General features: G+C 43.2%; 1 protein-coding gene across 2 annotated transcripts in view; it reads right to left on the reverse strand.

The window, feature by feature from the left end:
• The window catches only part of TAF1B (TATA-box binding protein associated factor, RNA polymerase I subunit B), a 119,677-nt gene that overhangs the window by 57,223 nt on the left and 36,373 nt on the right, over positions 1-26,081 (reverse strand). For both annotated transcript variants that reach the window (XM_068280318.1, XM_068280317.1), the window contains one exon: positions 911-1,058. In XM_068280318.1, coding sequence (XP_068136419.1) covers positions 911-1,058 — 148 coding nt within the window. The remainder of the gene's footprint in view (positions 1-910; positions 1,059-26,081) is intronic.

The raw sequence follows: 26,081 nt of genomic DNA on the forward strand, positions 1-26,081 counted from the left end.
AAATATATCAATTTAAAGAAAACCTGAACTGAAAATTAAAAGTAAAAATAAGCATACACAAGTCATACTTACCTCCCGTGTAGTCTACTCCTCAAACTCTTTCTCCTCTCTCGCGTCCTGTATGTCCACTGTGATCAAGGGAATTCTCCGTCCTCAATTTTGAAAATGGCCTTTACCCTATAACAGCTTTCTGGTCAGCACACAGTTAAACTGTAACATTGCCCACTTGAGCCATAGGGAAACATGGACATTACCAGGCATATCAGTTGTCCACTCAACTATAACTGACAGCAACTGATATATAACTTGACAGCAACTGATATATTTCAGTTCTGACAAAATGTTGTCAGAACTGGAAGGGATCATTGTCAGAAGAAAATGGTGAGCCTCGGAGAGGAACTGATGGCAAGGTAACTATTTAATGTTCATTTGAAGTTACCTCGTGTTTATTTTAAATAATTTTACTCAGTACAGGTTCTCTTTAAAGGATGGAAATAAAGTTTAAAGTCAAACACATTTTTAGTAGATAAATGTATATATTTACATAGAGAGAGGGACAAATGAGGAGGAAAGAGGGACATGGCTCAAAAGAGGGACAGTTAGGAGCTATGCCTCCTATTAAAAAGCAATGCTTGGTGTGATTTGCCTTCTTAAAACGAGGTAATTTGCATATTCAGTAGCGGTGCATTGTGGGTAACCACAAATGTTCACTTATAGCTGAATTATTGCAAATTTCCTTCTGTTTTAAGAAGGCAAATCACAGCAAGCATTGGTTATAATACACGTGTGAGGTCGGCAAGGAAGTAAAAAAAAAAAAAAAACCCAATTCCTGGAAAGGGATTTAAAGCATTGCCTTTATTTCAACTTGAACATAAAAAGCAAAAAAAAAAAAAAAAAAAAAAAAATTTACCTGGCAAGTTGACTTCCATCAGGTACTTCATACACAGCACGTTAGGATGATAAAAGCACGTGTCTGTCATCGGGGGGAAGCGAGGGAGATCCAAATATACCCCAAGCTCGTGGGTAAGCTCCAGAATATTCCTGTACTCCGGGAAGGACTGTGGGGAGAAAATATCTGTTTTACAACACTAAACAATGACAAAAGCAAAAAATTACTTATGACATGAAAAAGATGCAAAAAATGTTCAAATTTAATATAGAAACCTCTATCAAAGGAAACCTGAAGTGCGGAAAGTGAGGACTATGAAAACATGCCATCTTTATTGCCTTAAAGGGACTCCGAGCACCTCTCATGGGCATGCCTTTAAAACAGACGACTTCCAACAAAGACATGCTATGACCCCTCTGGAGGAGCCTCTTGCAATGGCCATGCGTGTCACTTCCTCTTCCTGCTTCATTCAGTGATGCACTTCTCTAACAGAGAAGACAGGGGTGACCCAGAAGTTATAACATAGCCAAGATGACAGCCGCGATTTTTAAATTGAAATCGAACGAAAAAACTATTTGATGTAGAACGGCGATTCAGGCATCAAATGAAAGAGGAGAGCACAAGCTACAGAAAGGTATGCATCTTTAAGTACTTTGCAGTACTGGTGGGAGTCTTAAAGGCATGCCCATGAGAGATGCTCGGAGTCCCTTTAAAAAATGCTGGATGCCTGGCTGATCCCAGCCTTTAAAGTGGACCTGAACTCTTGCACCTCGGGTTTTTAAAATGAGGAGCCCATCTAATTAACCCTAATCTATAAGTAATCACAAGTGTAATTTGATCTCTCAGCTGTGTCAGAACAGTAATTCTTCAGTCCTCGGCAGACACAGCTAATATGTTAACACAGGATGTTAACCCTTTGTCTGCTTCCATAAAAGCAGGAAGTAGACGCTGCAGATTTATTTCAGGATTTCTACAAGCTGTAACAAAGAAATGTTTTTCTTTTATTGCATACGGTTTCTTATATTTTAGAGCAGAGAGGAAGTTCTGAGTTCAGGTCCGCTTTAATACTTCCTGAATCACTGACTCACAGTCAGTTATGTGACAGGACTGACTGAAAGGACTGGTCCGACTGGGCTGGTATGACAAGACTGGTGCTAGGAACAGTGTTGTGTAAACATGCCACAGCTGTAACTGAGCTGTAACAGCACTGAGCACTGTCTGGTCAGGGTTTAAATACTCTGACCTACACACCAGCGTTGAAGCCACACACCCCTCCGTGACTACAAAGGTGCCAGGGGCACACGAGCCTATCAGCTTATCACAGCTGTCTTTTTCCATTATCTAATAAAGAGCTATTATTACCACCATGTGATGCCAACTCTTCCAGTATATGCTGAATTCTACTCAAATGGCACAGAGGGACTTCTGGGCCAAGGCACACAAATTTGTATCCTATAGTGCTTGGGCCTTTGTGTACCGTTTTGGCTTGTGACAGACAATCTGGTTCATTCAGCTGCCAACAAAAGAAATAATGATGATTTAAACTTTCCATCTCTCTTGTTATTGGCAGAATGTGCTCACCCAGATAAAACTAATTTGCTTCGGTTTACTCTTCAGGAGAGCCATGGCTGCATATAACGTGCTGTTTGATTGCTTCATTTATATACAGATAATACAGTCAGTGATTTCTTAGGGGTAAACTGTGCAATTCCCTAGGGCCTTAAGGTCTTTTAGTGACACCCAAGTGACGTATTGTGGAAGTTGCAATAACGTTACTTTTGTACAGTATTAAAACGTAAGGCGCCTTTGAATAATTTTTGCCAAGGTACCCCATTTATCCTAAACCTTCCCTGAACTTCAGAAATAAGATTGGCTATGATGTACAAGAGCTCACATTTGCCAGAACCATGTGGATTATAGTGAGAGATTTGCCTTCTGTGAACAATGCAACCTAAACCTTTGTCAGCCCACGGAATAGGATGAGATCCATGCACTTGACTTGCTGAGGCAACATTACCAGGGTGAGGTGAATAATGCTGATTGTCATGCTGGCCCTGACAGGACATACAGTAGTGGGTGGCAATAGCAGAAACAAGGAACTCCCCAGACATGCAAGGACAGAGCTCTACAGAAGTCTTATGATGGAATTAATGTTTTTTCATTAGTAGAACAACAAATACCAACTTCACTCAAATTCCTATGCCCAGTCAAGTTCCGTAGAAGATAATAATGGTGCCTATTAAAAAGGGCGCCCCATTCACATCAATGCAAATCTCTTCTCCTTTCTATTGGTGGCATCGATTACAATAATTCACTTTTTAACAAACTATGTATATATGTATAATATATATATATATATATATATATATATATATATATATATATATATATATATATATATATATATATATATATATATATATATATATATATATATATATATATATATATATATATATATATATATATAATCCACGGCGCTATTTATAAAAGTAGATAAACCTTAATTAACACAATTGCTATCAGTACCATGAAGCACAAATTCTACCAGCCCCAATATGGGCAACTGCCACTTTAAAACACCATGCCACCTCTATCGCACACTGAGCACTCACACAAACGCTCACTTCAGGGAGTCCAAAGTGTATAGCGAATATAATGGGGAACCAAATCAAAGATCCTATGCTCAGCATGGTCTGGGTGTCTGCATACTAAAGCAGAAGAGATGAAAAAAATCTTTAGTAGTAAAACCACATAGGAGTAAAGTTGTGCTAAGCAAATAAGAACCAGCGGATGTTCAAAAGTTCCTGGAATGAATAAACCAGTTTGATCAGAAATGATGAATCATTAGTCCTTAGTGGAGTATATCCCTTCAGTGTTAATTCAGTTCAAAACTGCAAGTGTCTTAGATAGATTTGCACTGCATAATGTGCCTCTCTGGCCAGGGTTGGTTTAGCTCCCGATGGGGCCCTGGGGCAAAGGTAATCCTGGGGCCACTAGCCAGATGCTGAGACCCTGCGCCCCCCCCCCTTCCTTCACGGGCAGAACCCCGATCTCCCTGCTAATCGATCTGTGCTAACAAACTTTACCTTTCTCGGTTGCTGTGCTGGAGCCACTTGCCAGTCTTTATTCTACTTCCTGTGCGACCCGGCGCATCTTAACATGTGTAACATGCGCCGGGTGTTATATATATTTATTATTTGTTAGCACAGATCAATTAGCAGGGAGGTCGGGGTTCTGCCCGCGTGGGTGAAGGGGGTGGCAGCACAACCACACTAATGTTGAGGCAGGGGGAGCCCAGCAGTGCTTGGGGCCCTGGGGAAATTGCCCCCCCTTACCTTAATGGAAGCACCGGCCCTGCCTCCGGCAAGGTTTTGCATGAAATTCAATTGGGTGCACGTTATTAAGTTAGCCTTCCTGAAGACTGGATATCCTTGCACTGGCTTTCAATAGTCTCAATCCACCGATAATCCTGCAGGGGGAGACGTGACACAAAACATTTATACAGTATTGCACTTTTCACCATACGAACTAAAAGTGCCAGAGCTGCAGCTACTAGGGTGCGCTCTATAGGCATAGCAGTGTTACGGTGGCCACACACGATACAATAAAAAAAAGATCGTATTTCCCGAAAAATCAAAAGCTTTTTTTTTTCATTCGAACAAGAAATCCGATCAGATTTCCCGTTTTTTATTCAATAAAAGTTGATCGGGAATGGTGGATTTTTCTGATCAATTTTCATGAAAATTGTATGGTGTGTTAGATTGTCAATTTATTAATATACACACCCAAGCAATTTTCTCTGAGTTTCCAATCATTTTTATCATAATTGGGGAAAAATGTAACACATGTGTATGGTACATTGGTCATATTTTTGAAATGATATAATCAGTCAGAAAAACTGATTGCAATTCTTGACTTGAACAGACATTTAAAAAATTGTATGGTGTGTGGCCAAAGGTCTCCTACTGAAAAGGTGCAGGCTTACTGAACCGGAAAAGCAGAGTACACTATCCAGCCACTTTGAATGTCTCCAATTGGCTGGTCATGGTCACTTGTCACCTCAGCTTCCTGTTTTTTTTTCGACAGAAAAAGCAAAAGTGATATAAGAAATTCTGTCAGAGGACTGATCATCTCTCCGTAAAGGTGACCCCCGAGACAAAAGGCTCTAAGATCTGGTACAGACTAGGGGAAAATTGTGCTGTCCTTGCAGATTGCTGGCGATCGGCAAAGTCCTAGCTATGGAACGGCACATGTCACCCTATAAGGACGTTCCTACAGCAGTGTTACAATTTTTTATAACATTGAAATCTTGCTACATGTACGAATATTGAAAAAACACACATCCTTTTAAAATATACATTTTGCTTTGTTAACCAAGCCTGAAAACATTCTTTCTGCCGGAAGATAACTTGATACTGTTCCCTTCCTGCTTTTCACGCTCATGTAGCCACACTTCCGGGATGCATGGTTCGTGCTCTGTAAATTCTTGTACAGACCACTGTTTATTAACGAATGTCGGGAAAAAACGGTACGCCAGACAGATCGGCCACTGTGAGCGAGAATCATCTTTTACTTTTTTTTTTAAAAGAATTTTATTGACATTTTAGTGGCAAACAGTGCCACGGCAACAAGAATCAGGTACAGTACAGTAATAATAATACAAGGTGCAGTCCAAGAAAAGGGGTTGCTCGGTAAAATGGGATTCTGAGATCCCAGACGGTCTGGTCCAGTCACATGCCTCTCCAGAAAATCATATCATCACCAAGTCATATCAACATTAAAGCAGTTAATTCTAGATCTTAGTATGAAAGCCATTTGTTTCATGTTTATCGTTAACTTTTTAAGTCGTTGGCTTTATTTTATTTTTTTAAACAATAGTTATGTGATGAATCGTTTATTGTTCCTTTTGAACGATTTCACTCTAACGTGTACAAGGCTCAACTCAGTCCTATTCAAAAGGATGTCCTGATTCTTCAGTCAGAAAGTGCTCGTCTCGAAATGAGATTGAGCATATCTGCTAATGGTGCAAAGATCACAAGCTCGTACTGAATGCAGCAAAGGCAGTCGAACTGGTCGTTGACTTCAGAAAGCGCCCCTCACTCAATCCGGTCTATATTGAGGGCACTGAAGTCTCCAGGATGGCACTTGGTTCTTAGGCACCACCCCCACCAAGGATCTGAGGTGGAGGGAGAACTCCACCAAACCCAGAAAGAAGGCTCAGCGAAGCATTGCCTTCCTGAGGCAACTGAGGAAGCTTGGACTGCCGCGTGATCTGTTGACCTGCATCTACACTGCCACCATTGAGTCCATCCTCTCCTCCTCCACTGTTGTCTGGTATGCGGGCACCATGACAAGCGTGAGGCTCAAGGTACAAAGAGTCATCAAGTCCGCTGCGAGGATCATGGGTGCTCCCCTACCATCGATAGACCTCCTACATGCCTCCAGACTGACGTCAAGGGCAAACAAGATCATGAACGATCCCTCCCACCCAAGCAGGCGCTACTTCAACCGCCTCCCCTCAGGACGCAGCTACAGGACCATCCCTACCAAAACCACCAGGCACAAGAACCCCTCCTTCCCCAGGCTGTTCTCCTAAACTCTAGCCCCTTCAATATCCCTTAGCTTCCATTCCTTCCCGTCAGGTGTTTCTCATTCTGCTTTGTCCTTCCCTGTATCTTTATATGTATAAATGTATATGCATAAATGTATGTTCCTAAGTTTGTAACTGCACTATTACTTATGTCATGTGTACCCCAAACAATTCCGGTTGCGACTTCGGTTGTACTTGGTGAATAAAGTCAATTCTGATCTCCAAGCCGCAGGACTCTTTTGGGACCTGCAACATTACAGAACTCCACACAGGACATCACTTTGATATCCACCTGTATAGTTACGAAAATGACTGAAGTGGTTTATGCACTGTAAAGATTATCAATACCCAATAATAGACTGTTCTACAAAAAAAATAAAAAAAGGATTTACTTCTATTGTGTTCGGGTCATCCTTTGCACTCTGGAATTCCTTTGTCATCACACCGAACAAAGTCTATTTTAAACCGCACACCTTGTAGTTATAAAGACTACAAGCATAAAACAACCTGCTTGGTTTCTGTGCATCCAATTTAAAGAACAAAACATGCTTAGATTTTTTTTTCTTCCTCTTTTGGGAAAGCAAACAAATATTCCTTATTGACTGGAGTTGCAGTAAGCCTATGGAAGTATAAGTGAACTTTTACAATGCTAATTATATACTGAACTCTTTTTCTCCCCCCCTAGTAAGAATAGAGTTCAATACATAAGAGTCCCAGGAAATGCTGGGAAAAAATGTTTTATAGAAATCTCACAAAATCTAGCAGGGATTTGTTTTCTCTATTAGGTCATAGTTGAGACAAGTAAGGGCAAGCTAGAGTTTCTGTTACACAACAAATGACTCCCAGGTAAAGAAAAAAAAAAAAAAAAAAAAAAAAAAAACAGAGCACAATGCCAGACACTTTCTTCTAGCAAATGGAAAAGAGAGCCTCACCCATGCTGGCAGTGGGCTTTCCATGTACTGTACACGTTCACAGGGTTGTAAAGGAGATGCGAGTATCTGTGTCACAAGAGAGATGTCAGGTGATGACTCTGGGCAAACACTACTCCCTGGCCTATTTACCGGGCCAAGACTCGGAATAAGTGCAGGTATGACCCGGCCTGGGAACCGATCGCTGGAAGAATGACAGAATGCTGCAGCTACAACCAGCCTGACTTCTCCATCACTGGCAAGACAATAGCACAAAATACAATAAAGTAATTCTAACACTAAAAATATAGTGAAAGTGAAGTGCATACGTAAAGCTGATCAGCTCAGAACAACTTCTCTGCTCTAAAAGATACGCAACAGCATAACAACCTTTAAACAAAAAAAATTTCTTTGTTACAGCTGATACAATTCCTGCAATAGAGCTGCAGTGTGTCTACTTCCTGCTTTCATGGAAGCAGAAACAGGGTTAAGACCCTGTATTTAAAAATTAGCTGCTCTGTCATGGCAGAGTAGATTCCTGAGGTGACAGCTGAAGAGATCAAATTACAGTGGTGATTAGACCAGGGCTGTGGGGTTGGAGTCGGAGTTGGAGTTGAAGCAATTTTGGGTACCTGGAGTCGGAGTTGGAGGTTTCATAAACTGAGAAGTTGGAGTCGGGAGTCGGATGATTTTTGTACCAAATCCACAGTCTTGGTAAGTATTAGACTAAGGAGTCGTAGTCGAGGAGTCGGAGCCATTTTGAGTACCTGGAGTCGGAGATGGAGTCGGTGGTTTCCTAAACTGAGGAGTCGGATGATTTTTGTACCGACTCCACAGCCCTGGATTAGACACAGATGAGGGGGAATTAGATTTCTTTTAGGTGGAGACGTGTGGTTTGAAAGAGTCCAGTATAACACTATATAGCCTAGGGGACAAGCGTTATTGAAGTGCCATCAACAGAAATTGTGATATCAGACCGGGGCATTGAATTGTGAGGTGGTAAGATTACCATTTCAGTGTAGTCCATGTTGTGGTTTACAAAACAGGAGGACATGAAGGTGAAGATTGCACTAAGACAGTCAGGAACACGATCTGTTAAGAGTATAAAAGTCAGAAGCTGAAAGGAAGATTTGGATATAGTCAGAGTAAAGGTGATATTGGAAGTTAAATGAACTTATGAGCTGACCAAGACCAAAAGTGTGGATAGAAAAAAGAAGAGTCCCAAGTTGGTCCACTGTGTTGAAAGTGGAAGAGAGATCTAGGAGGATGAGAATAGAGTAGAGGCCTTTAGACTTAGCAGTTGCCAGGTCATTGGTTACTTTTAGTAGGGCAGTTTTGGTTGAGTGGCTGGGGTGGTATCCAGATTGGAGGTCATCAAACAAAGAATTAGCCATTTAGGTGACAAACTAAGTCAGAGTAGATGTGGTGCTCCAGAAGATTGGAAGAGAATGGGAGGAGACAGATAGGGCTGTAGGTGGGCAAGAAAGAGGCGCCAAGATAAGTTTTTTTGAGTACAGGCGTTATGAGGGCTAGCTTGAGTGTGGATGGAAAGATGCTTTTGGGGAGAGAACGGTTGAAGAGGGAGGTTAAGGCAGGTGAGATGGTTGAGGAATGAAGGAGTAATGAGGTGAGATGGAATCTGGTCGAGGGGTCATGCAGTGGGATGAGATTTAGAGATGAGGGAGGAGACAGTTCAGATAGTGGTGAAAAGGTAGTAAGGCAGGATATAAGGTTTGGGGTTTGTATGGAGAGAGGAGACTGATGGGTGAAGCTTTTTCTGATGTTGGTGATTTTTTTCACTAAAGAAGGAGACAAAGTCCACGGCTGAGATGCAGAAGGTAGAGGTGGGGGTCGGTGCAGTTTCTAGGCTAAAATGCACCCAGGGCGAGGGTGTAAAAATTGCCTCCCCCCCACAGCAAGGTATGGGTGCCCGCAGTATAGGTTAGCCAGGTATAGTTGCACTCAGTATAGATTCCCCCAGAATAGGTACCCCAGTATAGGTAGCCAGCTATAGGTCCCTCCAGTATAGGTAGCCAGGCATAGGTGAGCCAGTATAGTTGCCCCCAGTACAGGTTAGCTAGGTGGGTGCCTCTAATATAGGTAGCCAGAATAGTTGCCCCCAGCATAGGTTAGATAGGTAGATGCCCCCAGTATAGGTTAGTTAGGTAGGTGCCTCCAATATAGGTAGCCAGTATAGTTGTCACCTGTATAGGCTAGCTAGGTAGGTAGGTGCCCCCAATACAGGTTAGATAAGTTAATGCTCCCACTATAGGTTAGATAGGTATCTACCCCCCAGTATAGGTTAGATAGGTAGGTGCCCCCCTGTATAGGTTAGGTAGCTGCCCCCTCAGTATAGGTTGGATTAGGTAGCTGCCCCCAAGTATAGGTTAGATTAGGTAGCTGCCCCCCAGTATAGGTTAGATTAGGTAGCTGCCTCCCAGTATAGATTAGGTAGGTGCCCCCCAGTATAGGTTAGATTAGGTAGGTGCCCCCCAGGATAGGTTAGATAGGTAGGTGCCCCCCCGGATAGGTTAGATAGGTAGGTGCCCCCCAGTATAGGTTAGATTAGGTAGCTGCCCCCCAGGATAGGTTAGATTAGGTAGGTGCCCCCCAGGATAGGTTAGATTAGGTAGGTGCCCCCCAGTATAGGTTAGATTAGGTAGGTGCCCCCCAGGATAGGTTAGATAGGTAGGTGCCCCCCAGGATAGGTTAGATAGGTAGGTGCCCCCAGGATAGGTTAGATAGGTAGCTGCCGGCCAGTATAGGTTAGATTAGGTAGGTTCCCCCAGTATAGGTTAATTAGGTAGGTGCCCCCCAGGATAGGTTAGATAGGTAGGTGCCCCCAGGATAGGTTAGATAGGTAGGTGCCCCCAGGATAAGTTAGATAGGTAGCTGCCCCAGTATATGTTAGATTAGGTAGGTGCCCCCCAGGATAGGTTAGATAGGTAGGTGCCCCCCAGCATAGGTTAGATAGGTAGGTGCCCCCCAGGATAGGTTAGATAGGTAGGTGCCCCCCAGGATAGGTTAGATAGGTAGGTGCCCCCCAGGATAGGTTAGATAGGTAGGTGCCCCCCAGGATAGGTTAGATAGGTAGCTGCCCCAATATAGGTTAGGTAGGTGCCCCCCATGATGGAGGGGGGAGCCGCAGCCGCGGGGAGGGCAGCCCGACCTCTCCCTCCCTTCCACTCCCCGGGCCGCCCTCCGTGCGATCTCCCCTCGGACTGCAGCGCAATGCAGCAGGGAAGCGCTATAGAAAACTACTCACCTCCCTGGTTCCAATCGCTGCTCTCTCGCCGCCAGTCTCCTCTCTCTGCATAGACGCTGATACACACACGCTGCTTCCTGTTTAGCCGGAAGTAGCGTGTGTGTGTGTGTATCAGCGTCTATGGAGAGAGGAGACTGGCGGCGAGAGAGCAGCGATTGGAACCAGGGAGGTGAGTAGTTTTCTATAGCGCTTCCCTGCTGCATTACTCTGCAGTCCGAGGGGAGATCGCACGGAGGGCGGCCCGGGGAGTGGAAGGGAGGGAGAGGTCGGGCTGCCCTCCCAGCGGCTGCGGCTCCCCCCTCCATCACAGCGCCCCCCTCCCAGCAGCGCTCAGGGCGCCCGCACGGCCGTAGAAACGGCCCTGGTGGGGGTAGCAAAGAGTAGTTTAGAGTTATGGGATAGTGAGGAGATTAGGGAGGAAACATGAGTGTTTGGCTGCTGATAGGGCCTGCCTGTGTGCAGATCCTCTTTGTAACTCTGGAAGTGCTCAGGTAGATAATTTTTTCACCAGCACCATTCAGCTATCTGGAAGCAGCGTTTCAGTAGTTTGATCTCATTAAGCCAGGGTTGTTGATGGGTCCAGTGATGGTAGACTGTGGAGGAGGGAACCACAGAGTCAATGGCTGAAGTTAGGGTGTTGTGATAATGAGCAGCTGCTAGCTCAGGGTCAGTAAAGGAGGGTAGAGTAAGTAGAGGATGCAGAGAGGTTGATAGTGTCTGAAGGTTGAGGTTGCGAAGATTTCTGAACTTGTGTATAGAAGTCTGCCATTGGGATGTGTAGGGACACTGGATGGAAGGATGTTGAATTTGAGTAAGTTATGATCAGACAGTTGGAGGGAAGAATTGATGCGGTTGGATAGTGAAAAGCATCTAATGAAGATTAGATAGAGTGTGTGACAAAAACACACATCTTTTGCATCCAGAACAATTTCAAAATGTTAATAATATTGGTGGTCACAGTTTCTTGTCACCGATTTCCCCTGCTTTTTTCCCCACTGATCAACAATCAGACATCACCGGTCAAAACTCTTGGGCTGACCCCAAATCATTTTATACACCCAAAGATCATAACAAGGGCTGAAAGACGCAATAATTTCACAATGTTGGAACTTTTACGGTAAGGCTCTTTTGAACAGGGGGAGGTTCCTTTACAAAAAATGGAAAAAAAAAAAAAAGACAAAAAGAATGCCGCAGGGTTCACTGCAACTGAAAGAGTAAAAACAGGCCGTTCAACATTTTTATCATATCTCAGACGCATTACAGATTCCGATATGATCCTGCTTACAAACGCACATTTGCTGTATGATACAGTACAAATATGTATTTTTTACAAAAGCTTAATTCATACACGGGTAATAGCAACAACCTAAAACATATGCAAATGGCTATCATATACAGTATATATACACACACACACACACACACACATCTATATAATGCTGTAGCATTTGTCTAATGATAGTTGAGGTTCTACTGACAGAGACTACCAAAGTCATGGCAGAAAACTTCCTCTGCAGGTTCTACCAGTACACCTCACATAGTCTACAAAACCGGACAGTTCTCTGCCAGGAACATAAAGTTCTGGACTCTCCGGTCTATTAACTATTCTGAGAAGGTCTGAAAATATGGAACAACAAGTTCTACTGCATCTGCTACCTGAGACATGAACGATTTGCATTACTCGAAAATATGCAGTGTTACTGTAGAAAATACAGTAATACAGATCATTTCAGTGTGCAAAGTAGTTATAAAGTTATTAGCGAATGAATGGGAAAGAGCCCTGAAATAAGAAAATCACTCTGTTCCTTAAAGGGGCACTACAGCGAAAAACTAACATTTTAAATATGTGCAAACATTACACAAATAATAAGTACATTTTTTCCAGAGTAAAATGAGACATAAGTTACGTTCCTCCTATGTTGCTGTCACTTCCAGTAGGTAGTAGAAATCTGACAGAAGTGACAGGTTTTGGACTAGTCCATCTTTTCATAGAGGATTCTCAGCAAGACTTTTATTCTTTATAAAGATATTCCTAAAAAAGGATATAAACAATGATGCTGGCCAGCTTCCCTGCTCGCTACACAGTTTGTTTGGCAGTTGGACAGAGCAACTGCCATTCACTAAGTGCTTTTGAAAATATATCCCTGAGAATCCCCTATAAAGAGATGGACTAGTCCAAAACCTGTCACTTCTGTCAGATTTCTACTACCTACTGTAAGTGACAGCAACATAGGAGAAAAGTAATTTGTGGCCCATTTTACTCTGGAAAAAATGTACTCATTTGTATATGTTTGCACATATTTTACATTTTAGTTTTTCACTGTAGTGCCCCTTTCAGGGGACCACCACCTGTAGTGGTCAAGTGGTTAAATAACAAGTGAAAGGTTAATGGAGGATGCCATCTTTATTTCCATTTAAGCAATACCATGTGCCTGGTAGCCCTAACTGATATTCTGCCTCTAACACTTTTAGGCATAAACCCTGGACAAGCATGCAGAAGATCAGAGGTTCCTGACATTTTTGGCAAATTAAAAGATTAGCTGCATGCTTGTTTCTGGTATAATTCAGACACTACTGAAACCAAATAGACCAGCAGGGCTGCCGAACAACTGGTATTGCTTAAAAGGAAATAAATATGGCAGCCTCCATTTATCTCTTTCTTCAGTTGTACTTTAGTACAAATAAATAAACACAATCAAAAACATTATGTACAGTGCATGCATAACAGTTAAAATGTGCTCCTATGGGTTATACTCTCCCCCAATTTACTCTGCAACATGTAGCTGTTGGAAAAGAAAAGTCTGTTTTGTTTTTTTTTTGTTATTTTACACGCTACTGAGTACAGAAATTTCCAGTCACAAACCAGTTTATAACCCAGTACTTCCAATACAAAAACAATGTCAGCATACTTTGTCAAGGTTAGGAGCATTGAGAGATATGGACCATCATTCTGAAACATCTCCATTTATGCTATGGTTAGCACTCTGCAGTATAACATCTGGCATTGTGGTTACTGCTTGCAAATCCTGGTAAGAAAATGTAAGGCACATGCAGTTCACCAACAATGCTATAGAAACACGGCTGTCCCTGACTTCTCCACCACCATGCCAAAGAAACACGGCTGTCCCTGACTTCTCCACCACCTTGCCAAAGAAACACGGCTGTCCCTGACTTCTCCACCACCTTGCCAAAGAAACACGGCTGTCCCTGACTTCTCCACCACCAAGCCACAGAAACACGGCTGTCCCTGACTTCTCCACCACCATGCCATAGAAACACGGCTGTCCCTGACTTCTCCACCACCATGCCACAGAAACACGGCTGTCCCTGACTTCTCCACCACCATGCCACAGAAACACGGCTGTCCCTGACTTCTCCACCACCATGCCAAAGAAACACTGCTGTCCCTGACTTCTCCACCACCAAGCCATAGAAACACGGCTGTCCCCGACTTCTCCACCACCATGACACAGAAACACGGCTGTCCCTGACTTCTCCACCATCATTCCACAGAAACACAGCTTTCCCTGACTTCTCCACCACCATGCCACAGAAACACGGCTGTCCCCGACCTCTCTACCACCATGCCACAGAAGCACGGCTGTCCCTGACTTCACCACCATGCCACAGAAACACGGCTGTCCCTGACTTCTCCACCACCATGCCACAGAAACACTGCTGTCCCTGACTTCTCCACCACCATGCCAAAGAAACACGGCTGTCCCTGACTTCTCCACCACCATGCCACAGAAACACGACTGTCCCTGACTTCTCTACCCCCATGCCACAGAGATAGGGCTATCCCTGACTTCTCCACCACCATGCCACAGAGACAGGGCTGTCCCCGACTTCTCCACCACCATGGCATAGAAACACGGCTGTCCCTGACTTCTCCACCACCAATGCCACAGAAACACAGCTGCCCTGACTTCTCTACCACCATGCCACAGAAACTCGGCTGTCCCTGACTTCTCTACCACCATACCACAGAAACACGGCTGTCCCCGACTTCTCCATCAGTAGGCCACAGAAACACAGCTTTCCCTGACTTCTCCACCACCATGCCACAGAAGCACAGCTGTCCCTGACTTCTCCATCATGCCACAGAAACACAGCTTTCCCCGACTTCTCCACCACCATGCCACAGAGACAGGGCTGTCCCTGACTTCTCCACCACCATGCCACAGAAACACAGCTTTCCCTGACTTCTCCACCACCATGACACAGAAACAAAGCTGTCCCTGACTTCTCCACCACCATGCCACAGAAACACAGCTTTCCCTGACTTCTCCACCACCATGCCACAGAAACACGGCTGTCCCTGACTTTTCCACCACCATGCCACAGAAACACAGCTTTCCCTGACTTCTCCACCATCATTCCACAGAAACACGGCTGTCCCTGACTTCTCCACCACCATGCCACAGAAACACAGGTGTCCCTGACTTCTCTACCACTATGCCACAGAAACACAAGTGCAGCCAACCTAATAGCTATAGGAGCTGCAATGCCCCCCTCCCCCTTCTAGCTACCCATTATTTATCCACAGGGAAGGTGTGAAGATAGCATCTGTGACTTCTCTAAAGTCTTTGGTGTAGTATTCCCCCCTCCCCCCACTCCTGCTGATGAAAGCTTCTACTAATGTGTGCAATAAAATAATTACATCAGTCCTTATCTGTCTGAAATTTCCATGTTGGGGCAGGCTATGGAAGTAGGGTAAAAAGCCTCTGCTAAACTTTTAAATGCAAAAAGAAAAGGTAAAATGAAAGTGTGTTTTTTAAGTAATGAGGCACATCATTTGGCATGCATTTTTAATGTGCTTGGGTTCACTTTAACCTCATAGCAGACAATTTCCAACAAATTCAGTCCAGGGTTGCTGGACTTCTTAGCTACTACTATGTGACAACAGACACAGCCATTTTATTACACAGGAGACACGGGGCCAAGCCTATAAAACAGAGAGATTTCAAATGAAAATGCCAATCAAATTCAAGAAAAGACAAGTCCTTTTTCCTGATTTTGTAGACTGTGTGAAGAAATCCTTGTTCTAACTCTAGTTTATAAATCAGTAATTTGATCAGTTATGCCAGCTGTATAGAACATGTTGGTATATACTATACACTAGTATGTAGTACGTTTTGTGAAGTCTATCTGCTTTAGTTCAAAATACTGTAACGTCAACATCTCTGTCTCATGCAGCTGAGGCCCTCTAGTGGCAGGTTTGTCCAGTCACATCCATGGACTGCAGGAACGCTGGCTTGCTATAAAGTGTAATCTGTAAACTCTTTACACATGTTTCACAAAGGGCAACCCTGTCATAACAAACCATAAAACATAGGACTTGGAAAAGTCAAAATAAATGTTTGCAACTGATACAGCCAATAGTCTGTACATAAGTGTCCTCAACCCTGTCCTCAATGTACAATGTGCATTATGTGGAATCCATAGAGGTAATCCGCTCTGCTGAGACACTTATTACCCTCTACCTGTGAATATGTGCAAAACATGTACTGCTGGTGGGCTCTGAGAACACGGGGTTAGGGAGCTCTGCTACATAACAGACCCCATCTTCTTCACCAGGCAAATGGGCAATATCAGGCAATCGGTTGACTGCCTGTATTGGAATTTTTCAGTCAGTAGCTCTATCCCCACCTGCAGTGTGAAACCTCCTACTTCTCAGCTCTACTCTTCCCCCCCCCCCCCCGCCCCAAGGGTGGCCACACACACACCATACAATTTTTTAAATATCTGTTCAATTCAAGAACTGCAATACATTTTTCTGACTGATTGTAACATTTCAAAAATATGACCAATGTACCACACACCTATGTTCAATTTTTACCCAATTATTATAAAAATGATTGGAAACACCGAGTAAATTGCTAGGGTGTATATATTAATAAATTGACATTCTAACACACACTTTACAATAGTTAGGAAAATTTAAGAAAAATTTCTAGCATTCCGGATCGATTAAAAAAACAAAACAAAAAAAAAAAACCGGAAATCCGAACGGATTTTTCAGTCGAATGAAAAAAAAATCTTTCAATTTTTTCGGGAGATCCGATCATACTTATCGAATTGTTGACCCCAAAATTTGATATAAGTTGACCCCAAAATTTGACATTAAACCCTCCCCCGGAATCCATTTGCTGCCAGCACCTGTCAACTCCCCTCCCCCCCCCACCCAGTAATCAGTACACTCAGTATCTACCCACACCCTTAGTAATAATCAGTGTAGTTGTCCCCCTTCCCAGTATCAATTGCAGCTAGGATTGCCTACCTCCCTTTAATAACTAACTGTGGCAAGTATTGACCCCTACCCCCTTTAATAACCAACTGTGGCAAGTATTGCAGTATTGCCCCCTCCCATTCTTAATAACTAACTGTAGGCTAATGTTGCCCTCTTGCCTCCCCTCCCATCCCAGTAACTAATTGTGGTGAGTACTATATACCCCCATCCCCCAAGCCCCCAGCTAGCAAAGTGTGGAGAGTGCAAAAACACTCCCCTTAGCATGTGGGCAGCATTTTCTCCTCTTCACTTATGCCAGTGAGTGTGCATTAGCATGAAATGCATCAAAAACTTTACACCACATATAAAATTCAGCAAAACCTTACTCCACATAAGAAATGCAACATAAAAAATTACCCCTTACAAGAAATGCAGCAAACAATATGCCACATAAGAAATGCAGCAAAAGTTTCCCCACATAAAAAAATGCAGCAAAGGTTTTCCCACATAAGAAATGCAGCAAACATTACCCCCCGAATATCAGGAGACTCCTGACTTAATGCAGTAACTGCTTCAGACCTCAAATACTCCCTGGTCTACACTTGTGCCATGTATCTGTTGTTCTCTCCCTCAACCTCAGTTTGTGTCCATAGTGATGACTGGTGGTGCCGCATAAGTAATAGCATTGGAGCTCTGTGGTGGACACATGTGGGTGGGGATAAGGGCACCGTCACCATAGATTCAGGGCACAAGCCTTATATCTATTGCCGTAGCAAAGCACCTGGTTGCATTTATGTTTAATATGCACAAAATGCTTGTGTTTAAAAACCCATTCGAGTTACAGTTAATAGGGCACCATGGCCGCTGGTTGTCATGTGGCCTGCTGTGTCCACACTGGCTTTCTGTGTCTCATCGCTGGGATAGTGCTCTGAGGATTCATCACTGAGCAAATGATTGTGAGTCAGGAACACACTCCTACATTGTTTTCTGCCGCCATATCATTTCATCAAACATCTTGGCATGTTTTCTCAGGCATTCTGCTCTTTATACCAGTGTAAATATTTAACTAGGATAAAAATCTAATGGCGTAGCTCAGTTTTTACAGACGTTGAAAAGAAAAAAAATGTTAGTCCATAAAGGAAATTCTGTGGGGAAACCTCCAAAGTGGACCTGTCACTTCAATAGAAACGCATAGAACAGACTGACAAGAATGTGTCATGTCTTACCAAAAACATACAAATAAGTTAATAAATTAGCCTTAGACTGCAATGGTAGGGATTCGATTGTGAGCCCCTGTGAGGGACAACATATATTCATTCTGCCAAGCACTGCAGAACATGTCAGTGTATATAAATGCTAAATGAAAATAAGTACAACTGGCACTTCATTAAAGAGACTCTGTAACAAAATGTTCAGCCTTATTTCTTGTATCCTATAGGTTCCTATACCAGTTCTAATGTGGTCTGGATTACTGCAGCCTTTTCTAGTTGCAGAGTCTCTGTAATATATCTAATCTTCTTTTCTTTGTCAAGCCTTGTCGAGCCAGGGAGAAATGTGCTGCCTCTGCTGTGTTAGGGAGAAGTTATACACGCCCTCTGCACGCCCCCTCCAGGCTCTGTGTGCTTTGTTTACTACTCACAGACAGAGCTCTCTGAGGTGGAAGGAAGCGGCCTGTCTCATGCTGAGAACTTTGAGAATCCCAGACTGCAGTGCAGATAATTCTCTATGTAATAAAAACTTGTAGTATATAGTGTAGCGGCCATGGTTTTTGTTTGTAAACACTGCCTAAAACTGGTGATTAAAAGCCAGGATTGTGGCGGGGAGTGGCGGAAACACCAAAGAGGGGCACAGGAGAACATAATGAATAGAATGGTATGCTTTTTATTGTATCACTTCCTCCCATACAGGGGGCTATACTTCAGATCAGGTGTTGTAACTACACTTGTTATGGGTGTGAAGGTCATGGTGACCTTTGGGAGATGGGCCCCAAGGCTGTAAAGGGCATTAAGGGGAGACAAGGGAGCACTGGGGGGGGGGGGGGGGGGGAGGGGTAGTTACGCAATGACTGGAAGTTACATTTGTATTGTAGGATACCCAGGCAGGCAGGGCACATGGGTGGCAGCTCCAAACAGTTGTTTTGTATAAAAAGAATGCAGAGGTATGGAAATGAAGGACAATAAAGCTAAAGAATGACTCTCCTATCTATATACAACCAATGACAATGGGAGATGGGGAGATGGGGAGGTTTTCACTACAGTTCCTCTTTCAAGCGACTGCACTGTATTATGTAGCCAGGAGCCTGACCCTGCATTGAAAGCATTCAAATCTAATCATAAATGTTTCTGATGTAATAAATCTTATCTCAGACTGGCTCCATTTGGTACATTGCCAAGGAAGCTTGTCATCTCCCCTCCCACATTCCTGCTCCTCACCGATTGGCTGAGGGCAGTTCAATGTGAAGCTGCTGAAATCTGATCTATATTGTGCTCACATGTTCACAAAGCAAGCTAGATATGACAGTGCAGTTTCTAGGAGAGAAAAAAAAGTAAGGGAGGAAATGACATCGGATTGGCTTCAGTCAGAAGTCAAAATGGAAAATGCCAGGAACAGTTTTCTCCTTATTTACTATAGCAAATTTTCTGAAATCAAAACTTGTACAGTACAATACATATGTTATGTAAGTAGAAACAGTATTTATCTACTTATATATGTGTTTTTGTCCTGGGACAGTATGGCTGTCCCTCCTGCTTTAAAAGTTAAGTGTGGACAGGAAAACGGTACAGAGAAAAATGAAACGTTCTTTTCATGTCAGGAAACATAAGGGGGAAGTCTGGCTACATGACCAGCCTAATAGCTGAGCCATAATCACCAACATAAAACACTTTTATTGGCCAAATGTGGTTTGTGTTATTAATTCTGTATTATTACCGCTAGCAACAAAGCAATAACCACACAAAGACTCCTGGGGGTAAGATAGCTCTTGTTATGGAGCATCATGCTGTTTTTTCTAGTAATACAAGCCTCATCTACTCCATATGATCTCACATTACTACATTAACTGGAACAGCCATCATGTAATTAATGTGCTGTGCATTAATTCTGGGACACTGAAGCTGAATCTGTTCAGTGAACAACCGCCTCAGAATGAGCTTATAATCTCCACACCACAAAACAACTGATTCTATAAGTGTTTTCCATATTGTACGACACACAATGACCTCTCCTCTGGACAGCCAGCAGAGCTGCTTTGTGACAATGCCATCCTTGCAGCACCTGTCCTTATTCAATAGATCCATTTAAAATGTACCCAAGGCGACATGTGACAGGATGAGATAAACATGTAACCATATAAGTAACCAGGATGTTTTACTTTGCTGCCTGAAAGAGTTAATTTCTAGGCATGGAACTAACAGCTTCTGTCTTGTTGGGAATATAGTACATATCACTGATAACCAAATTACAGCCATAAAAGTTTTCCTGGCAGAATGCAACTTTCGAGAGCAGAAGGAGATAGAAAGGTCAACAGTTCATGTATTTTAACTCTGGGATACTTAACAGGCTGCCACTGATTAGAGACCGTAAAACATTTAACCTACTTTGTAAATGTTTAAATATAAAATAAAACCATGGGATACTTTAAAAAAAAAACGTAATTTTTTAGGAGTAGGAGGATAAATAGAATTGTTTATCTCCTCAGTTTATTTTCAACTCCGGTTCACTTTAAAGCCCCAAGTTAAAGAGAACCTGTAACAAAAAAAAGTTCCCCTGGGGGGTGCTCACCTCGGGAGGGGGAAGCCTCAGGGTCCCAATGAGGCTTCCCCCTCCCCTGTAGCTGCAGGCAGTCCAGCGCTGGCCCCCGAAGTGTCCTGTAATGCTCCCTCGACAAGGTTGACAAGCACAGATTTATTTACCTTTCCTGGCTCCAGCGGGGGCGCTGTTGTGGCTCTCCGCATGGAGATAGGCGAAAATAGCCGATCTCTGCCGGGTTCGCTCTACTGCGCAGGCGACTTGCGCCTGCGCAGTAGAGCGGGCCGACAGCGATTGGCTATTTCTGCCTATCTCCGAGCGGAGAGCCAATACTGCGCCTGCGCTGGGGTCGGTAAATATTTACCTCCCCGCTATTCGGGGAGCTTTGTCACCGCTGCGGGACAGAGGAGGACGGGGGAAGCCTCAATAGGATCCGGAGGCTTCCCCCACCCGAGGAGAGTACCCCCCAGGGGAGGTTTTTTTGTTACAGGTTTTCTTTAAAAGGAGAAAGGGTAGTGAGTATGTGTACAGGAGTACAAGGGTTCTGCCTCTGGCACAGGAGACCGGAGTTCAAATCTCAGCTCTTTCTGTTCAGTAAGCCAGCACCCTATTCAGCAAGGAGTCCTTGGGCTAGACTCCCTAACACTGCTACTGCCTATAGTGCACACCCTAGTGGCTGGCATAAGAAGAAAAGTGCAATATAAATGTTATTTGTCTTGTCTACTTTACTCACAATAAAATAGACTTCAAGGATCAGTGGATCAGTTGACCTCTGACAATTGACCCCTTTAGCTTGGAAAATGAAGACTCAAGTAAAAGTAAACACAGGAAAAAAAGGATCCTCACATTTACCACTAGGCACGGTGACAGGGCAAGATCAAGGACGTGAGACTCAGAACCTTACCAGGGTAGAGCTAGGTCAGTTTACACTTACTTGGTAATGATGTTTCTAGTAATTTCAGGGTACGGCTTGAAAATGGAGAGAGCCTAGGCTCCTCCTCCTGGGGAAAAACAATTAACAAGTAGATTAAAAGCCCCACCCTGCCCTCCTATCTCGAGTATATACCCAAGAAATAAGGCCTAGAGGGCAACCACATGGAATATCAATATAATATGCTATCTAAATAACAAAACAACCAAGCGTGAAAGCAATAATAGAAAGAAGGTATGAATATACCCAAGATTTAGAATGGGTAGGGATGAGGTACGCCATACCCTGAAGTGAGTAGAAACATCATTACCAGGTAAGTCTAAACTGACCTTTCTCTAGTCATTACAGGGTACGGCTTGAAAACGGAGAGAGACAGGCAAGTAATTTCAAACCCACCTAAGGGTGGAACTGCTGCCTGTAACACCTTGCGGCCAAAAGCCATATCCTGACTCAACAAGACATCTATTCTATAATGCTTCATAAATGTCGGAGTACTCCAGGTGGCCGCTTGACAAATTTGCTGTAAAGACGCTCCGGCTTTCTCTGCCCATGACGTTGCAACTGCCCTAGAGGAGTGCGCTTTTATTGTCGCGGGTGATTCTTTCTGTTTTAATTTATATGCTTCTGTTATAGCCTTTTTGATCCATCTCGCTATTGTGGATTTGGGAGCCTGTAATCCTTTATTCGGTCCAGAGTATACTACAAATAAATGATTTCAGCGTCTGAATTCTTGTGTTTTTTCTAGATACTGTAAGACTGTTCTTCTAACATCCAGATGACTATATCTCTTCTCTTTCTCATTCTTTGGATTTTGACAGAAAGATGGTAGTATTACCTGCGGTGAGCGATGAAAGTTTGTCGCTACTTTAGGCAGATAGTTTGGATCCGTGGTCAGCACAATTTTATCTGAATATACCGTGAGAAACGGTTCCTTAATCGAAAAAGACTGCAAGTCACTTACTCTTTTAGCACATGTTATGGCAATGAGGAATACAGTTTTTAATGTTAATTTTTCCCTATCAAGCTCCTCAATTGGTTCAAATGGGTGATGCATTAATGTCTGTAACTTTCACCGCTCTGGACCTCTCCACTGCTTTAAAAAATCCTTTACCAGTTTTTCTTGTGCTATCATTGTGTCCAGAAAAAAAAGATAACGCAGTGCATTGCACCCCCAATGTACTAACTGCCAGCCCCATATCTACACCTTTCTGTAAGGGCTTGTTTCCACTGTTGCGACGCGATTTCGGCCGCATTCCGACGCTTGTAAAAACGCATGCGGATGCGTTTCCACATGCGTTTTTACCCGCGATTTCGCATGCGATTTCGCATGGCAGGGTGCCATGCGAAATTAACCATGACACTGCCAGGGCTAAATAAAATTGAAAAAGGTGCGAAATCGCACGCAAAATCGCGGGTAAAAACGCATGTAACAAACGCATGCGTTTTTACTATTATATACATTAGCGGCGATTCGCACGGATTCCCGACGCAGGCGAAATCGTTGGCTCTTTTGTGCGTTTTTTTCACGCTGAAAAAAACGCACCTCAACAACGCTACAGTGGAAACAGGCCCATCCACTTGTATTACATGTGCGGATCTGCATGCGTTGGACGCATGCAGATTCGCGATAGTGGAAACGAGCCCTAAGAAATCCAAAATGTTCGAGATGGAGTTTGTATGTCTATTCTCCTTCTTGCACCATACTAAGTACACTTTTCTTTTCACATTTTACTGTAAATTTTCTGTGCAACTGGTTTTCTACATTTCAGCAAAGTTTGTATTCATTTATCTGACAGTCCCTTCGCTTAGACTCCATTCTGACATCTGTACCAGATTTCTGCTTAGAAAGTCTGCTTCTACATTTAGACATCCCTTGAGATGTGTCGCGGTTATTGATCTTACATTCTGTTCTGCCCAATCCAACATGTTTGTGCTGAGGGAGAGTAGATCCTGTACTCGTCCCCCCTTGTTTGTTTATATGCGACACCGCCGTGATGTTGTCTGACAGTATTAATACATCCTTGTTCTGTATCAGGCTCTGAAACTCTTAAAGGGACTCCGAGCAGTGCAGAAACTATGGAAAGATGCATATCATTTTAAAGCTCTCTTTCTCCTCTTTCCAATGATATATAAACCGTCGCCCTACGCCTTTTAGTTTTCGCTATTTTCGCGATTGAAATTGCCGCGGCCGTGATTTCAATCGCGAAAATAGAGAAAACTAAAAGGCGTAGGGCGACGGTTTATATATCATTGGAAAGAGGAGAAAGAGAGCTTTAAAATGATATCCATCTTTCCATAGTTACATTGTATTACACAGGGCGACTTTTTCCTAAAGTCAGCAGCTTCATTCTGCTAAATGGAGCTGCTGACACTGGGGAAAGTGTCGTCCTGTGTAATACAAGTAACTACGGAAAGATGGATATCATTTTAAAGCTCTCTTTCTCCTCTTTCTGGCGACACCTAAATCGTCGCCCTACGCCTTTTAGTTTTCTCTATTTTCGCGATTGAAATCGCGGCCGCTGCAATTTCAATCGCAAAAATAGCAAAAACTAAAAGGCGTAGGGCGACGGTTTATATATCATTGGAAAGAGGAGAAAGAGAGCTTTAAATTGATATGCATCTTTCCATAGTTTCTGCACTGCTCGGCGTCCCTTTAACGCTAGTCCTACCACTTGCAGCTCCTTTGCATTTGAGGATTGCATTGTTTCCGCCTCTCCCCATGTCCCTTGTACTTGCAGGGAATTGCAGATCGCTCCCCAACCTTTGCCGCTTGCATCTGTCGTAATCCTTACTACTTCCTGCTGTGTCCATAGTCTGCCTATTGTCAGATTCTGAACTATCAACCACCAATCTAGGGAGTTTTTTTTACTTCCTGTGGTACTACAAACAGGTTGTCTAATGCCTTTGGTGACTTGTCCCATGATTTCAGAAGGAAATTTTGCAGGTTCCTGCTGTGTGCCCAAGTTACTGCCGTGATTGCTGCTGTCATGAACCCCAGTAATCGCATAATCCTTCTCATCGTAGTGGACGTTTGAAGCTTTATCTCTAATATCGCTTCCCTCAGTCTTTGTCTCTTTCCTGCTGGTAAAAATATTTTTCGCTGGGTCGAGCTTATCTGGAAACCTAAGAAGTTAATTTCCTGTGACGGGTTCAGGTTTGACTTGAGATTGTTTACCATCCAACCTAATCTGGTAAAGGTTCGTATCACCTCGAGTGTGTGTTGCTCCAATTTTCCTTTCGATTGTGCATGTATTAACATGTCGTCTAGATGGGGTATAATTGAAATGCCCTGTAATCTTAGGGGTTTCATTATCGCTGCCACCACCTTGGTGAAGACCCTGGGAGCAGACGCTATTCCAAATGGCAGGGCCGTAAATTGGTAATGATGGACCTGACTGTTTATCTTTATGGCAAATCTGAGGTATCTTTTATGCTTTTCCCATATAGGTATATGTAGATACGCATCTTGTAGGTCTAACGTTACAAAAAACTCCCCTTTGTTTATGAGCTGTCTGACCGTATAGATGCTCTCCATTCAAAATCTCTTGTATTTCAAAAATGGGTTTTGTTTTGTTTAAATTCAAAATAAAGCGGAACTTTCCCATCGTTTTTTTTTATCAAAAAAAATATGGGAGTAGAACCCCGTTTTTCTGTTTCTGGCCCAGATTTTATAACTTTCATTGACAATAGGGATGAGATCATTGCTCTCATCCCTATTGCTTTTTCACAATCTTTGGGGAGGGGATTTCAAAAGAAACGGTCTGGAGGAAGAACTGAAAATTCCAGGCGATAGACTTCTTTTATTATATTCAAAACAAAAATGTCTGGGTTCAGACTCACCCATTCCTCCAGAAAGAATTTTAATCTCCCCCACCTCCAAGTCATTTGGCTTCCTTGTCTTCTGGCTTTCTAATGCAGGTAGCCGATAGAGTTGCCTTAAATCCAAAAGCTGCTGCTTCCCAAGCCCTTTTGATTAATCGTTCCATTTTCTTATCCATTGGGTCTCTGACTACTCCTGCAACTTCAAAGGATAAGTCAGACTGTTTAGAGTATATGGCTAGCGAAGCATCGAGCTTTGGGAATTTAATTAGTTTAGTTTGGTCCGCCTCCTTAAAGGGGAATTTGCGTCTAGCTGATTTAGGTAAGAACAGCTTTCTCTCTGGCTCTTTCCATTGCGTGTCAATAATGTCTTTTAATGACTGATGCACCGGAAAGGTTTGCCCTTGCTGTTGAACCAGACCCCCGTAAACTCTGTCCTATACTGTAGCTTGTATAACTTCTTGTTTAATGTCCTCTGTCGAGTAAACTGCTTTCAGTAACTCTTGAGTTTCAACTGGCAGAAACAAGAACTTCAGCATTTTACCCCTAAAACTATCTGCCTCAGATTCATCCTCTGATGGCATTTCCTCCTCTGCCGATTGATTTATAGTTTGCATCTCCTCCTCCTCATCTATGTTTAGAGGTGGCGGTATAATTAATATGTTTGCTAAAACATTTGATGGACCTGGTAAGTCAC

The sequence above is a fragment of the Hyperolius riggenbachi genome, chromosome 4 (assembly GCF_040937935.1).
Source record: "Hyperolius riggenbachi isolate aHypRig1 chromosome 4, aHypRig1.pri, whole genome shotgun sequence".
Classification (NCBI taxonomy): domain Eukaryota; kingdom Metazoa; phylum Chordata; class Amphibia; order Anura; family Hyperoliidae; genus Hyperolius; species Hyperolius riggenbachi.